This window comes from Fistularia commersonii, chromosome 27, assembly GCF_037954325.1.
Source record: "Fistularia commersonii isolate RoL2024-O1a breed Wild chromosome 27, RoL_Fcom_v1.0, whole genome shotgun sequence".
In the NCBI taxonomy this organism is placed as follows: domain Eukaryota; kingdom Metazoa; phylum Chordata; class Actinopteri; order Syngnathiformes; family Fistulariidae; genus Fistularia; species Fistularia commersonii.
In genome coordinates this window covers 4,207,750-4,224,119 of record NC_141310.1, presented here as the reverse complement: position 1 = coordinate 4,224,119, position 16,370 = coordinate 4,207,750, and the positions used below count along the sequence as shown (strand labels likewise).

Below are 16,370 nucleotides of genomic sequence, written 5' to 3'. Positions count from 1 at the left end.
AAAGTTGTGCTTGCTCAACCGTTTTTACGGTGTTGGTGGCAAGATGTCTGAGTCAAAGAGAAAGTCAAGCAAAGTGACCAAGGGGTAAATTTCCCAAGACTGCTGTAATCACACATGATTTGTCTGAACTGCTAACTGTGTTTGATCATTGGGGACACTTGTTTTTCCACGGCTAACAATCTTTGTACAGTATTTGTGAGTCACTTTATCGAGACTGTCAAACGTATTCACTCTGATCACTTGGAAATGATTAATTTTGCAAATATGTCTCTTGACATCATCTCAGTCGGGGCTTTGTGGTTTTGGTCCCCGAATCCTGTCAATTCCTCTCTGCCGCGACTGACTGAACGAGTGTCGCCGTGACAGGAGAGAGTTAAACTGATTAGCATTTTATGAAGACGTACCAAAGGACCATTGCACTGTGGGCTGTAAATCTAAGATTATCCAACATGATTTAAATAACAAATCCATACGCACTGCCACTAAAAGACGAGCTAAATGGCTATTTTTCTACCAATCGACACCTCAATTCTGTCCCGGTGTCAAAGGTTAATTGGTTGTTGTTGTTTAGGAATGGAAAACACCTGCCACCCGGCCAGATTTATCCTCTCCCACTCATATTTTCCCCTCCAATTAATTCTTTATTTTTCCCTAAAGAGGCTGTGAGACTGACTTACTAGAATTGAGACACTCCTACAAAATCAAATGGAATTAAATACCTGACACAAGACTTTTTTAATCAAAACAGCTTTTATGGTAAAGTCTAGTGGATTAACAAAAAAAAAAGCACAGTATATGTAAAAAATTTTTAAAAAATATAGATGTATATATATAAAAATATAAAAAATATATAACAATATAATACACTATAAAAATATATAAAAAATATAATATAATATAAATATATATAATATATACTACATAAAAAGCACAGTGCAGAATTTAGTTACCATTATCTGCAAACGGTTGCAGAGCCGGGTTGGAGTTTTTTTTTCAGAAGGAGATGGTTCAAAGAAATCCATCACTGCTTCTTTGGATAACACTATTCTAAATCTTATCAGTGCCTTGTTATTGCTTTCCATTTCCACACTTTGATGTTTAATACCACAGAAAACACGTCACTTCACCAATCCTGCCACTGTTGGCGTTCGGAAGAAACCTTGAACATCCTCGTCCCCCACAGGATGCATGTCGGCCTTCTCCCGAGGCCTTTAACACAAATTAAAACCTGGATTTATTTATATCCCTGTTTGTAATATAAAGTATTGTTTGCGTCTACAGCGCCAGATGTGATATGTTTCATGTCATTTTTTTTTTCTAATATTGAGATTGATCTCCCCCCTCCCCCGTTTATGCCATCCATTGTTCAGTGGCGAAGCAGACAAATGGCGTTGGTTGTCAGATGGCAGCCGATAGGAGGAGAGCGCGGGATCGTTTGCATCCCGGCGCTGTCGCCGTGACGAGGAGAGCAGATGTTTTACTGGGATTGCTCGGTTGGGTGTTTATTTCTACTCCATTCTTCTTCCAGTCGGAGTTAAAAAATATCTATCATCGGCAGCAGTCCCCCCATGTAAATAACCCCACACATCATTCAAGTCATAAATGAATAGAGTGCGCAAAATGTGAGTGAGGAAGTGTGTGCCAGAAAGGACATATATATATACAGACTTCAAAGTGAGGAAGTTTATGACTATTCTTGAGGCCATTTTGAATATTTGATCAACAGCTATCTAAATGTAATTTAATAAACATTACTGCTTTCACATCTAATTCATTACTTGTAGTGTGTAATTAGATCCAAAGAAACACTTATGATTTCAAGTGCATTGTGATACCTGAGCTGCTTTCTAATTACACCATATTGGCATACACTAAAGGTTTCATGCGCTAGTATTCTTATTTCTTGTCATTTCGTTTTGTTTGCAAAGTGGGTGCCATGTGCATTGGGTGACTGAAATTTGGACGACACTTATTTTCAATTTTAAGCCACAGCGTCGGGTAATTGCTAAAGACAAAATACTGTCATACAGCATATGGATATGTCCATCATGTTGGTGCATCATGAGGGCTAGCCACGTCCCTGCCTCTTTCACAGAGATGTTAGAAAAGCCTCTCTCTCTTTGGCAGAAAAGAGAAGGCAGCCATCAATAAATCATGATGCAGGGAGAAAAGAGAAGGTGGTGTTTAACTCTGTTTCCTACGTGTAAGACCCATCGCTTCTAAATACAAAAAACCCTTCTCCCTGCCATTGGGGATGATGGGTGTTGTGGTTGTGGTGCTCTGCCTAAACCCTAATGTACAGGAAGTTAAGCCCGTCTGATCAGTGTAAGAAAGAGTCTGCCCACACACACACACCGCTCAGAGCTGCCAGTGATTTCAGCCTGGTGGAAACCAACCCGGGTCTGAATTTACAAAGGCCGGCAACAACACACTTGACTTAATATATGCAAACATGGAGAAATACCACAACCCGCAGTAGATTGCGCTTTTGTCATCATCAGGCGTAAAACAGTTTAGTTTGCCGGGAAATATAGTAGTGTGCGTTATCTCTACGAGGATTACAATTTTAACCCTTGCATTTGGGACTTTTCTGTGAAAGCGATTAGTAACTGTCAGAGAGTGGTTCAAGGATTAAGATTGGGTTTAGGTTTACGATATTTGTACGTCAACGATCTGCACTTTATCACCTCACTTGTATTAGCACAAGGGTTTAATTGAAGAACCTCGACTGTCGTGTTGATATTAGAAGTTTCCAGATTTCTTAGCAGTGTATGCAGATGACATGCTAACGTGTATAGACTTCCACTGACATCGTGCAGCAAATACAATATTTCCAACTGATAATACAGTCGACTGAAGACAAAAATATCTCCCTTTGGCCTCGGTTGGATATCGCCATGAGTCATCCGAATGCGCCGCTCCTAAAGGACTGTCCTAGAGAGGACAAGATCGAGCCACAAACATTCATGATAACGTTCAGCTTGATTTTCTGAGCGGACGCGGGGTCAATAACAATCTGACCTGACCCTGTGTATGTTGTCATTTTCTGTATTTACTGCTTTACTTTGTATATTTAATTCTCTGTTAAAATCAGTTGGCCCAAGTCCTGACTACTATCATAGAAATTGGAGCACATCACAGCAATACTTCGACGTCTGCGCTGTATGTCAAAGGATGGAGTTTCAAATCCCTCTGCTGCTTTATGAAACACGCGATGGTGTTGTGCCTAAATACTGCTCTGACCTATTTTATCCATTTGATCCTTTTGGACCTCTTAGATCGTCTGGATCACCGGTACGGAAGTCCGACCCAAAACACCAACCCAGCAAAGTTCCTAATATCTGGAATACTGAAGTCCACTAGAACCAATGGAATATCAAAGATTAGGGTTTATTGTTTTGTTTCTTTTGTTTTTTACTGCAGCTTTAATTTACTGCAAAGTCAATATCCCTATAAAGTCTCAAGAGATTTTTTTTTGCTTGTTTTCCCTGTTTAACGACAATTCTAATGCCTCATTGTTACTGTATAATACTTGGTATGTGAAGGAAATAGAGAACAATTTAATACATTCGTCTCAACCTGTTTGGTGCGACGGGTCTAAGAAAAGTAATTTAGATATGAATTGACTGAGGCGGTGTGTGAATGCATTATATCCCTTGTACAAGTACAAATACATTTTTTCTTTTGTTTTAGGCAGAAAGTTTTGTTCAGACAATGCCCTTTTAGGACTGTTATTTAAAAAAGCAGCACTCGGTATGGCAAGTAATAAAGTGAAAGCCTTTGGTAAGTATTACATTAGGGTACAGTGGCGACTATAGTAGAGTCTCCAGGAAACTAATAGCAGACTGGTGAAATGAGAATACTGCAGTGAGAGAGGCTCACGTCTTCGGTCGGCAACACAACCCAGTCACTCAGTTCAATCACTTTACCAAAGGCCACTATTTTTCCTCTGATATACTGTTGTTAATCTGTCCAACTTGAGCCGTTTGTGTAGGTGGAGGTGTCAGATTTGCAGAATATGATTTACCGATTTGCACCGTGATCCAGCTTTCAGCAGTAATCTATAATTCCACAAGAACAGAGACTCCAGTGGTATTAAATTGACAAATTAAAACCCCAAGGCGTAATCTTGGGTGAATTCCTGGTGATCAGGGTGTTTGTTACAAGAGATGCAATATACTAACCCCCATCAGGATGGTCCCACGGGGAGCAAACAAGCAGCCAGACGCTGGACACAGAGAACAAACCACAATGAAAAAAAATTAGAGATTCATCTTGCTTTCTTGGGAGGGAGCAGACGAGATTGAAGAAACGCGTCGCAGTCAGGTGTCTGAGTATCTGCTGTGTCACTCCTTTCTTCCCTGGAATCTGAAAACATAGCTGTGCATGGGAGATTTAAGTAAAATGAGTATTCATTCACAGCATGTTTATTGTATGAAAACAATCACCTGAGTCACATGATACTGATAAGGGGGGAAAAAACCGAAGCGCAACATGCAGATCTCCGCAGTATCAAACACTTTAGTGCTGCTTCACGGTCCACACATAGAAAACTGAATTGGTGCTCATGAAGGCTCAAAGATAAAAAGATCCACCATATCCAGGGACAAAATAATGCATTGCTGGAGACGACAGGCACTCTAGGGTAAATACCCGGCTCTCTCTGATGTGGATTTCAACCCATACCATCTGTTACCGACAGGAGGTTTGGAGCTGAGAACTGTTGTTTTTTTTATTTTAATTCTACTTCCCTTAAAACCCACAGCGAATTTAGTTATGGATGAGTTCTGCTGAAAGTAATGTGCATTTTCATGCACTATAAGTTTGTATCATCTCGGAGTGCAGCTGTGTATGAAGTAATCATTTTAAATTTTTAAACTTGGGACAAGTTGAGAATGGTCTAATTACAAGATACCATGGATCATATTGGCTGTTGTACTGAATTCATCATGCTCTTTACACACGTAATGGTAGAACTCAAAGAACAGGTGAGACCCAACAAATCTGTGGGTTAGATTGGGTTGAAATCTATGTGTTTTGTGATTAACTGAGCATTGATTTTATGTATCCCACTGCCAAAGGACTCATTTCTGTTCATAAACAGTCCATTTTGTCTGCAAAATGAACTATGTCGATGTTTCAAGGAATTCTTTTTGTCCTGCGAGCCATGTGGGTTTGACACTAAAAACACTAAGACAAAATTAGCAGACAGCTGCTTGCTCTGACATTTTCAAATAAATATCTTTGAGGATTATTCAAATAATTTTGCTTATGTTCTCCAAAATTATTTATTTCAACATTGCTTTCTGATTATTTTTAGATTGTGAGAGTCAGATTTTTTTTTTTTAAATGGTGAATACTTGCAAAATTTGTCCATTGCATTTCTAACGATCTTGACAAAAAATGAATAAAAACATTTAGTGGAAAGAGTATTAGTGATATATTGATACATATATATTCTAATTCAGTTTGACCACACACATGATTATTTATTTCTATGATCAAAATGACCAATTATGTCACCGTGTGAAAAAAGCACAATAAATAAAAGGTTGTTGATAACAGTACAACAGGTAGAATACAACCGTTGAACGAATAGCAACTCTGCTTAATGAAATAATGTCAAAGTGTCAACCTTAAAAAACATATTCAGAATTCTACCATTCGAAACAAATGGAAGGCCATTGAATAATATGCTGGTTTAGCAAAAGTATATCAGTGACATTGTACTTGTTGCTGAAAGGCACTATGACTGCATGAGCAGATGCAGCCTCTGTCTGATGGTTTCACAGTTCAGGGTCCACAGAAACTCAGCCAGTCCTTCAGTGAGCAGCTCCTCCATGGGAACAAACTGCAAAACCTGTTTGTCACCTCCAGACTGAGGTTTACTGGCGCCCTCCTCTCGTCTTAGCAACTTACCCGTGCATCTGTGGACGTCGGAGAGGGCTGGCAGTATTTTGGCAGCAGCTTCGGGCGTAAAGCCGACACACAGAAGGACCGCTCCGACCCTACCCGAAGGGATCGGGCATCTAAATGTGACCGAGCGAAAACATGCGTGTAAGCTGAGCACTGCTGCTGCTGTGACGCGGGTTACGGCAGACAGCACGGGTAGTAGGAGAGCATCCCCCGAGCTCAGGCTCTGCAGGGACGACACAATGCAGCCCAGGAGCTCGTGCTGGTACAGCGGCTCCCCATCGTGCAGCGTGCTGCGCCCTCTTTCAGGAAATGAAGGCTCTGGAGAAAATGTCAGGACTAAATCCCCTATTTGGCTCTCACAGGCATCCCACACGGAACGGCTGCCAAACACAAGACACCGACGCCTGCCTTTGCTCTGTTCACTGTCGGCTATGCACGTGGCCAGGCCTGCCACATCAGCCAAGATGGAGGTAGCACAGACCACATGGCAGGACTGACAGGGAGGAATCAGAGCCCAGTCTACCGATGGGCTTCCACCGACGAGTGCTTCGTTCAGATGGTTTAACAACCCCCCGTCACAGAATGGAGAGTTTCTGACCATAGGCAAAGCAGCGCCGACAATTTTGTACCAGGAATCCACATGCCGTATAGGCAAGGGACCTTCCAGCACAGAACCAGTCCCACAAGTCTCACTGCTGTGTGTCAGTATCCAGGTGGCATGGCAACCCCTTTCTATGCACTGCCTCCAGCTCAGCGTCTGCAATTCCCTGCGCTCGTTGAAGGAGCCTGTTTGCTTCTTCTGTCCCTGGGGTCGGCCCGCAGAGACGCTGCAGCATGCTGGGCACACGGTGTTACGAGAGATCCAACGGCTCTTTGGAAGGAAAGTCACCTAAACAAAGACATTCGATCAAAGTATATCAGCCTCACTGGAAACCTTTTGTCTTGTCAATGCAAAACCTGGGTTAAAGATAAACCGCGTATGAAATGGGAATGAAAGAAATCTCAAATCAAGAAACGGTTACGTAGATTTTGACTCAACACGCTTAAGGTCTTAGGTATTTAGGTTTACGTATTAAAAAGCAAGGAAATGAAATGTGCCTCTGTAAGTCTCTACAGGTTATTAACATTTCATAAAAATCCTGTTTAAATTACATGACTACTGTCATACTACATATTGGGTCAGTTTTGTCACAGTGCCTTGGAGCCGTCACCGAAATGAAGGCTACAGTCAAATATCACTGCTGAACGTCAAACAAAATATTGCTCCCATCTTAACTTAAGCCATCGTTTCATTTTTTCATAGTGGTCTTCCTCTGCCTCCTTTCATCGCCACGTCAACAGAATCAATGAACTGCAAGAGCAATTCATTTGGAAATAAGCTCATTAGGGTCACGTCATCCCCCATTTAGACTTATGCTTTGTGACCATGTGAGCAATGATGTTTTTTTTTTTTTTTTAAACAGAGCCATAACTAAGTAAAGCTTAGACATATCTGGTAAAAAGAATGTGAACGCAAGTTACTGTTTTACACAGGTTTATGAATGAGTTTTACACACCTGGCTCCTTAAGTTTCACAAAAGAGGCCTTCCAGACAAATGCATAATCAGATAACTATTCTTATGAAACAATAAAACAAAGAAAAAACAAAACACACCATACACTTGAATGGTATAAACTCTTGTGAATTATATGCTCTATTTGAAAGAGTTTATCAAGGTCAAACTGTTAATGTTTACAAAAGTTTTTTATGTTGTTTGAAAGCTCTCACATTACTTTTCTGTCACTATTAGTTTAGGGACTAAAAGATCTTCACCAAACCGTTAAAAGGGATGAGGGTGAGCGAATAAGAAATGGATTGTCTTTTTGGGTGAACTATTATTTTAAGACTGAGTTTTGTCATCTCACCTGGAATCGCTGAAGGTATTCCTGAGCGGTCCAATCCCTGATGTAGTCAAGTCGCTGTCTCTGCTCTGCGCTCATTTCTTCGAACAACCTCAGGTTTTCCGTGATGGTATCGATCTGCAGTGTGTGAAAGTACATGCACGCTTCTTCGTGCTGCGTGATGAATGACTGAGGGATTTGAGAATTTGGAAAAAGTGTGGAGTGATCAGCCATGGTTGGTCCGTAGTTACGAATGAGTTTGGCGAGCAGCGGCTTCATAGCCTCCTTGTTGTTATAGTTTTGAGATACAACGTAAACCTCAGAGTTCCCAGCCTTGCTGGTAGCAGGTTTGAAGATGCTGACAGTTTGGAAACAGCAGTTCAACAGGTAAAGCAAACACACAGACGAGTGTTCATACAGGGTAAACATTTTCAGTACGAAGGAACCGCCAGGACTCAAGAGGAGCAGTGCAGCTGTGACCTCGCAGTAATGCAAAGACGCCACCAGCGCCTCCTGTTCATCAGGGTTCTCCTGGCAGTCAAAACTACCGTCGGCTGTCACCAGATCCACCCTACGCATGTTTGTCACGAACACCTGCAGCTCCAGCAGGAGTTTCTGCGACATGATGTTCCCCGTGTTGTCTGACCCGAAGAACCACCAGGGAAGCGTGTTTGCGATCAGTCGATCATCTGCGATGGTTGTGCTTCCCCCGTTGGCTTCGTGGTACGGGTTGAGTGTATTGGCCGCCCAGGTCCAGTCACAGTAACGTGTCGACTCGCTGGTTTTAATGTAGTGGTTTAGTGCAGTTATAAAAGCTCCAGGCGCTTCACACAGGTGGACTGTGTTCAGCTCCCCGACAGAGAGGGCCTCCTCGGGAAGAAGACTGAAGGATCCCAGTATCTCATAAAACTTACACCAAGCCTGAGTACAGATCTCTGCGTTGGCAGCCGAGCGGACGGCGGCAATGACCTTCCCTGCTCGGTTGGTTGAGTTTGTGTGCTGATGCCAAACCTGGACATTCTTGTCGCTGAGTTTGTTTTTTACAGCGTTCAGTGACACCTTCAAGGCCTGCAGCTGGCAAACCTGCTTTACAGGGTGTCTGAGAGCATCATCCGGTTGAGGGATGCGCCATTCTCCGTTTGACGGTTTGATGAAGGTTCGTACTTTACTAAAAAGAGCCTTAATCTCAGTCAGTGTTTGCTGGTCACATGCTTCCGTGCAGTTGGGCAGCGGTGGCCTGCCAACTTTCCTCCTGGTCCCATTGGCTGAGCTCATCCTTCACACCTGCTGTGGAATAACGGCATGTTAGAAATGCAACGAATATCAAAGCAAACCTGCACCATTCAGGTTCTGTTTAGATGTAATCTATTATACAGCTCTGTGCTTACGTGAACTGCTTACATTGTAAAGAACTGATTCAATCTTAAGAGAAACAAATCAGCCTACGGATTTCAGAGGGAATCATACCGAGGAGGCCCTTCATTTGTCAAGCTATGCCCCGTGGGATGTTGAATTACTCATGTCGTCTCATTGTGATTTGACTCAAGGGAGTAAGACTGCTTTCCAAAACACCATGCTGCAGATATTTCACAATATAATGAGGGTATTTTCTAACAGAAGTGTTCTGAGTTCTCATTTACAGAAGTGTAGGTATATATTTTCCAGTGTCTGAATTGGAATTACACTGACAGTTGAATGTACTATGTCATTATAATCATTAGCAGATCATTCTGCAGTCTACTTCTGCTGGGGAAAAATAGGCAAGGCTCCCAAGTTGCATGCATGAGACATTATGATGTGTTTCAATGGCAGTAAATATATCTTATGAACATTATTAGTAAGAACTGTACTCAAGTTGTAAAAAAAAAATTGTCATTCATCTTTTGTTAATTGTTACTGTGCAAATGTAATCAATCAATTAATGTGTCTATTTTACACATTTTTAATGGCAGACAAAATCCTGCTCCTCTCACTGCTGTCTAATTGTTTTGTTTGAATTTTTTTAAACACAAGATATGTGTTCTTATTCATTAAAGCAATCAAGACTCACAATTCTTTGAAAAGATGTTCAGATGCTAGAAAAGAGAAGACCTCTCTGGAACACCTTGCAACACCAAAGATGTTAACTAAACTTAAGAGTGATTCTGCACTTGCAGAAATCTTTTTGATGGAGAACATTTTGAACAGTAGCACCTGCTAACACTGAATACACATCTGAATTTGGATGAGTGCAAAATTGAGAAATTAGGGGATTATACCCAATGAGAGCCAGTCTACTTTACTTTCTGTTTAAAAGTTTGCACTCAAAGGCAGCAGCTTTAATCATAGTTTAAGCAAACAGTATGGAGGTAGATGGAATAGATGTAGAATAAATGTTTCGGACAACAAATGGGGGAGCGAATACTACAACTAATTAAAAGGGACAACATTGGACACTGTACGGCACGAGTTCAACATCGTAAATACCAAGGAAGACTTTTAAGTCGTTCAAAGTAAAGCTATATATTCTACTTAACTGACTGAAAACGTTTATTTAATCGACTTGGGTGCTTCCTTAACCGTCCTGTTTTCAGGTTTACGAAACAAAAAGGACATTAGACGCAGTGCTAATAACTCACCAATGCTAAGTAGTCACTGCGAGGAAAAGGAAAACACGGTGTCACGTGTTGTGTGACCACACTGCGCATGCGTCAACTGGAAAGGGCGGGGTAGTCTCTTAAAGGGAAAGTGCACCTTTTACTCGAGCTCACGATTTACAGAGGGCAGGGATACCAAGCTGAGTTTATTATACTGAATAATTAACGTTTTAAAATGTCAAAGAAAGTCTAAATTTTAATGATATAACGAGAATGGTTTATGTAATCGGATTTCGCGTCATAACTTTTAACAAATGATTACATACTAATAAACAAAGTAAAAGTAAGGAGCACATCCATCTGATTCACATCCACAGATGATGGTATTTGATAAGATAAAGAAGGCCGTCTGTTAATCTGACACCACTTCCATCTCTGAAATAAATCTTTCTCTCTGTCTCTCACTTTCTCCTTCTCTTTCTCCCTCTCTCTCTCTCTCTCTCACACACACACACACAGATGGTACATTAAATACTTTGCAGTCATAATCGTTCAGTTATTAGAGGAGAGGAGGCAAGAACATAATATTGATCACGGTGTTGCATGTCTCCTCTGTCTGGTTCTGACAGGCTGAAATAGCTTCATGCCTCACTGTTACAGATAATACACACATTAATGTCTAAAATAATTGATGTTGTTATCCCTTGGAAGCATAGTTGTGTTATCATGACATCTCTACATCATGAAAATTACCCTGGTATCTCAGAAAAAAAACACTTCCATTTCAAGAGGGTGATTTTACTAAGTTGAGAGGCGGTGGAGTCAAATGAAAACAAGTCAATATAAATGAAAAATTGAGATGATATTATGGTTATGATCCCCGACGCTTTTTTAACAGACTGTCGACACCTTGATTAAACATCAGAACGATGTGACTTAGAGAAGGTTGACAAATGAGGTTTTTGAGACCGACAAATGTTATGAGATTACAGCTAAAAATGAAAACAAACAGATTTTCTAATAGCCTTTAAAATTTCTTTCCAGAGTCTGACTGCTTTATGCTGTGGTGGCATCAATGAATCATGACACGAAATAATAACATGAAGACGAATGGCAATGTTTTCAGTATGTCAGACAGAAAAAAAATGGGTCTGTTGTGAAGTACGTTTAAAATGTTGTTTTGTTTGTTTGAGGTTGCTTAATATTCTCTTTTCCATTCGGTTTGGCTGGGAACCTCCGGTCAGATAACTAGTGTGAGGTGAGCTGTGTCATCTTGTCATATAATTATTAGCGCGCTCAGGCGCATAAGCTTATGAAGACTGTTTTGTGAAATACTGTGTTGTACTGCAACATTTGAATGGGCATTTCTGTCTCTGCCTCGGGCCTGCTTCATATGAAAACACAGAATGCTCAGTATTTCGTTTTGGTGAGAATTACGTGTCTGGTGGGCAAAACCGAAGTAAAAGCAAGACCCGCCCAACGAGAAAGCCTCACTCATTATTAATGAACCTGTGGGACAAACAGGTGCAATTAGGATATCCAAAAATGGTGCATGTAAACATTTCGGCTTTCAATTTACCACTATGCCTCTTGTAATATTAATGCGTTCCTTCAGTTTATTCCTTTATGTCCCTTTTTTAGATGTTCAGCACAGTTGAAGAACAGAATATGAAATTGAGTCGAGTGGACAGGAACAGTAACGGATTTGCAGAGAACTGAAATGGGGGCACTCATTTGGAAAACAGGAGAGAATTATGAAGCTCGAAAATGCAGGTGATCCATCCTTAATTGTGAAACTCTTGTTTTTGTTATTCTTTCTCTTTGACTGAGTGATAACTGATGGTCCATGAATATTCGACAAACGACTTGGCGCTGATAAATAAAGTCTAAACAATGGCTTCATTTGTGGAACTAAGGTTTCTACATTGCAGAAGAAAAATGAAGCAATCCTCCCATTTTCATACTCAATGCCTTTTTTGGTTTTGTTTTTTGTTTTTTTTACCCAAAAACCTGCAGTCATTTGCCTTAGGTGAGAGTAATGTTGAGCGAGAAGGCTTGAGAAAAAGTCCAGTGCTGCTCAGCTGCAGACTGTATTGTTTTCAAGACAGAGATGAAAGAATGTGCATTTTTAATTGTGTTGTTCTATTTGATTTTTTCCTCTCTTTTGCTATTCTGTCTTTTCAAGCATTTGGAATGAAAAACAGACTATACAAATAAATGTGATAGTATTGTGTATTACTTGTGTGTGTGTGTGTGTGTGTGTGTGTGTGTGTGTGTGTGTACCATCATGTCCAGGTCTTTCTTGAAATTTGGCCCACATGTCCACTCTTGGATAAAATTTGAGTGTTTAAAGGTCAGGGTCACAAAACATGATACATGATAATCACAAGATGACAAACAAAACTTCACACAGGCTTAAGTGTGAATAATCCTCAGAGGGTCAAAGGTCAGCAGCAGAGTGACATCATAATATGCAAAATGCTATTCTTAATTTCAGTGAACGTTTTCCCCACTGCAGAATGGACAGATGTGATAACCACAGGTGGCAGGGTGAGGCAAACAACCGCAATGCAGTATTTCTTGCTGGTTTTTGAGAGTAAGCAGTGTATACCAGTAAATAGGAGTGAAAATGACAACTGATTAAATACAACATTTCTCATCCTTGGTGTTGCACAAAACAGATGAGCTGCAAACCTCCAGATATCAACGGTCTTGCATTCTCTACAATGATGCACGGCTCTGTTGAGTCCATACCGTCACACCACCTGAACATAGAAATGCCGACATTTTGTAGGTAACTATTAGAATACATTCAATCAGCAAAGTGCTTTTAATGGGGGGCAATAAAGGACACTACCATGGCAGTTTATTTAACAAGACGCCTTGGGAGAACATACACTGCTCCATCATGACAGTGGAAACTCTTATCACGAATAGGTGAAGGTACTGTTTGAAGATCACAACCATAAAGGTCTGTAGAAGTGTGTAAAAACATCTCTGTAAGCCACTACAAGGTTCGGATGTCGCAAATCACAAATTAAAATTCGGAGATTGTGTTTTTGAAGGTCATGTGTGTATATTATACTGACAAGGTAGCGGCACAAGCCACCCTCCACACATTCAGGTCTCCACTAACAATCCCGGAGTCAGTGCTACTGTCCTATTACAATATCATGTATAATGAAAAAAAACAGTCACACTCGAGTCGCATTCTTTTATTCCCCTCCAGACGGAATTTTTCATCCGAAGTTATTTCATTCTACACGTTCTCTTTAAGATCTTCAGTTTTCCGAAGATCAGTAGACTCAAGCTGACTGTGTGGCGAGAAAGAAGAAAACTTTACATACCATCTGCTATCATGATTGCTATGTTTATTTGTATTCCTTTTTGATGCATTGGTTTATTCCATCCTCCGAAAAAGTTGGACTCTCATTAACATTTTTCCGGATGGACCCAGATTTGTTGTTTAATGTTTCATTTTTCCCCGAACACTGGGGACACCGACAAATGAATCGGTACAATTACCGAATTGAAAATATTTGAAATGCTCTGCACTTTTTCCATCTTCACCCTCTTTCAACATGAAGAGAAGAATATGCAAATCTTTGTCATTTAAGTTTCAGCGTAGAACACTAAACTTTTTGGTCCTTGGAAAATAATTCATCCTCGGTCTTGGGGACCCAAAGCCTTCTGGATCCTACTTGTAATTTCTGGGCCTTGGACCAGGATTAATTAAAATGATGTCTACGGTATCACCAATCATTCTCTTTAAATCACATTCTTGCATGCGCTTAGAAGAAAATTTACGCTCCCACCGTTGAATTTGAAAGCGCTCCAGTGTCAGGCTCATTCATCATTCTCCACAGAAGCGCTCGTAAAATTAAAAGTAAAAACAAACAAGGAAGAAAAAAAAATGACAGCAAATCCAATACTTTGCGTGATCTCCCATTGCTGACAATGAATCCTATGTACTATCCTAACAGTGATGTTGTTGGAGAGTAGAACTACGGCAACTTCATATATCCTTCTTTTCACTTTGGCCAACCCCTGGAAGACCAGAGACAATCACTTTACAATGGAAACAAAACAATTAAAACTACAATTGGGTGTGTTCAAAAAACCTCATCAAGGATTCCAACACAAAAAGTGCGCATCAGTCTTCATTGCTAATGGTGGTAATAATTTGAAATGTATTTTGAAAATTAATTTCCCCCCCACCTTAGTCATCCGACCCCTTTCATATTTAATGCTTAACTCATCTTTTAGCTTTTATTTTTGCACATTTTTCTGGAAAGTTTTTCCTAATTATGGCCATCCCCCACCCGCAACCATTAGATAAATAAGGTCATTTTCTGAGAGAAAGCAGTGATTGGAATTCTTTCACAGAAGTACTAACCAGGCAAGTCTGAATTATCTGCAAAAACACAAGATAACCTAAAAGTATTTCAATACGTCACTCCTCTGAGGGTATGATCAGTGACAGAATCGGATTCATAGTGCATAAATGTTACCTTATCACCAGCCTTAAATATTTCTAAAATATCACCGTACATAATCGGTCTCAACCTGTATAGTGCCTTAACACCTTGCAGTTTGCACTGCACGCACACACACACACACATTCACACACACACACACACACACACACACACACACACACACACACACACACACACACACACACTCACACACACACACACACACACAAGCACACACTCAATGGTGGCAGGGCTAACCAGCTCCTCAGAAAGCTTCAGTGTCTCGCCCAAGGTCATTCTGAAACAAAGACAGGAGGATGGAGGAAACAAATATGCAACCTATTGATTTGAGGGAGGCCTGCTCAACTAACAGGTTTCTGTTCAACGAAAGATTAACAAACGGATTTGGAAATAATGATTGCGTTAGTATGTTTGAAACCCTGTGAGTGAAACATTGGAAAACTACGGGTGTATTTATTCAAGTCTGAACAGTTTGGGACTTAAAGCTTCATTGGTCTTTGCAAACAGTTGTCTTGACAACAAGAAGAGCAGGTCGGTAATTCCCTGATTAAGTTGGTTGCGATTGATCACAGAGTAAATCTTTCATACCGGAACTGTGAGTCTGACTTTTACTCTTCCTAAGTGTGTAGAGCCATGGCAACAAATTGATGAGTGCAGGGAAAGTGCGGATTAAAAGTGGGACTAAAAATGCTCCGTCCCGCTGAGACGGCAGAGTCCGGCGATCCACTGTTACAACGTTTTCAGACTTAAGGGATGAGGAAGAACATTAGTGCACCTTAAATATCATCCAGATTTGCCTCACGCAAGCAGAGATGGAGAGGCCTCTCCTTCACCTGAAGTCATTGCCATTGCAGCAATGATCCCGCAGAGTTCAGCGTGCAGGTCAAAGATCTGCTGTCACCGCTCCAATAAAGCCTGTGCTGCAAAGATGATGGACGCATGTTATCACCATCATGATGGCGGTCATAACCTTGATGCATAAAGAACAAGGTCATGTAGATACGTGCAGGCGATCGCGTCCTCCGCGAACCACACTGACAAATACAATGGCATGTTGAAAAGTGAGAAATACGCAGATTGGATTGTTTAATCTTGATTGCATGCTAATTAAACAGAAAAAAAATCTTCAAATTCTAAAATTAAACATCTAAAAAGGATGCTTTTCAACTAGCGAGAGAACCATATCCATATGTGCACACATATGCACATACACACACATAGACACTTTGTAAAATAAATCGCATGCAGCCAACTTTTAAAAGGGACATCATCGATAATCGTTTCTTTAATTATCTCTACAAGAGACCAACATTTCAAGCAACCTCTCAATTATCTCTCGAGCAGCCATAGAGGACGGCATAGTAATGAGGCTTGGATATCATTTTGCCACAGATCAACAATAAAAAGATCATCTAATGCAAGGGATAATGGATTCTTCCCAGTTGTAGCTCCAAGGCGGGCAAATGGGCTCCCTGTTGGCCTGTTAACTATAAACCAG

At 40.7% G+C, this 16,370-nt stretch overlaps 1 protein-coding gene across 1 annotated transcript; it reads right to left on the bottom strand.

Annotated features, from left to right (window-relative positions):
• Positions 1 to 4,411: 4,411 nt before the first annotated feature.
• Positions 4,412 to 10,466, bottom strand: cmtr2 (cap methyltransferase 2). Its single transcript, XM_086174887.1, has 3 exons — positions 10,416 to 10,466; positions 7,822 to 9,084; positions 4,412 to 6,805 (listed from the first exon to the last, which is right to left on the bottom strand). Exons 2-3 carry the CDS (start codon positions 9,070 to 9,072, stop codon positions 5,747 to 5,749), a joined length of 2,310 nt encoding a protein of 769 aa, XP_086031013.1. The 5' UTR covers positions 9,073 to 9,084; positions 10,416 to 10,466; the 3' UTR covers positions 4,412 to 5,746.
• Between the last annotated feature and the right edge of the window lie 5,904 nt (positions 10,467 to 16,370).

Excerpts from the sequence above, each read along its gene's own strand:
- cmtr2 (XM_086174887.1), bottom strand. The coding sequence starts at position 9,072 with ATGAGCTCAGCCAATGGGACCAGGAGGAAAGTTGGCAGGCCACCGCTG. Across the intron at positions 6,806-7,821 it reads AATACCTTCAGCGATTCCAG|GTGACTTTCCTTCCAAAGAG; the intron begins GTGAGATGACAA and ends GTCTTTGTTTAG.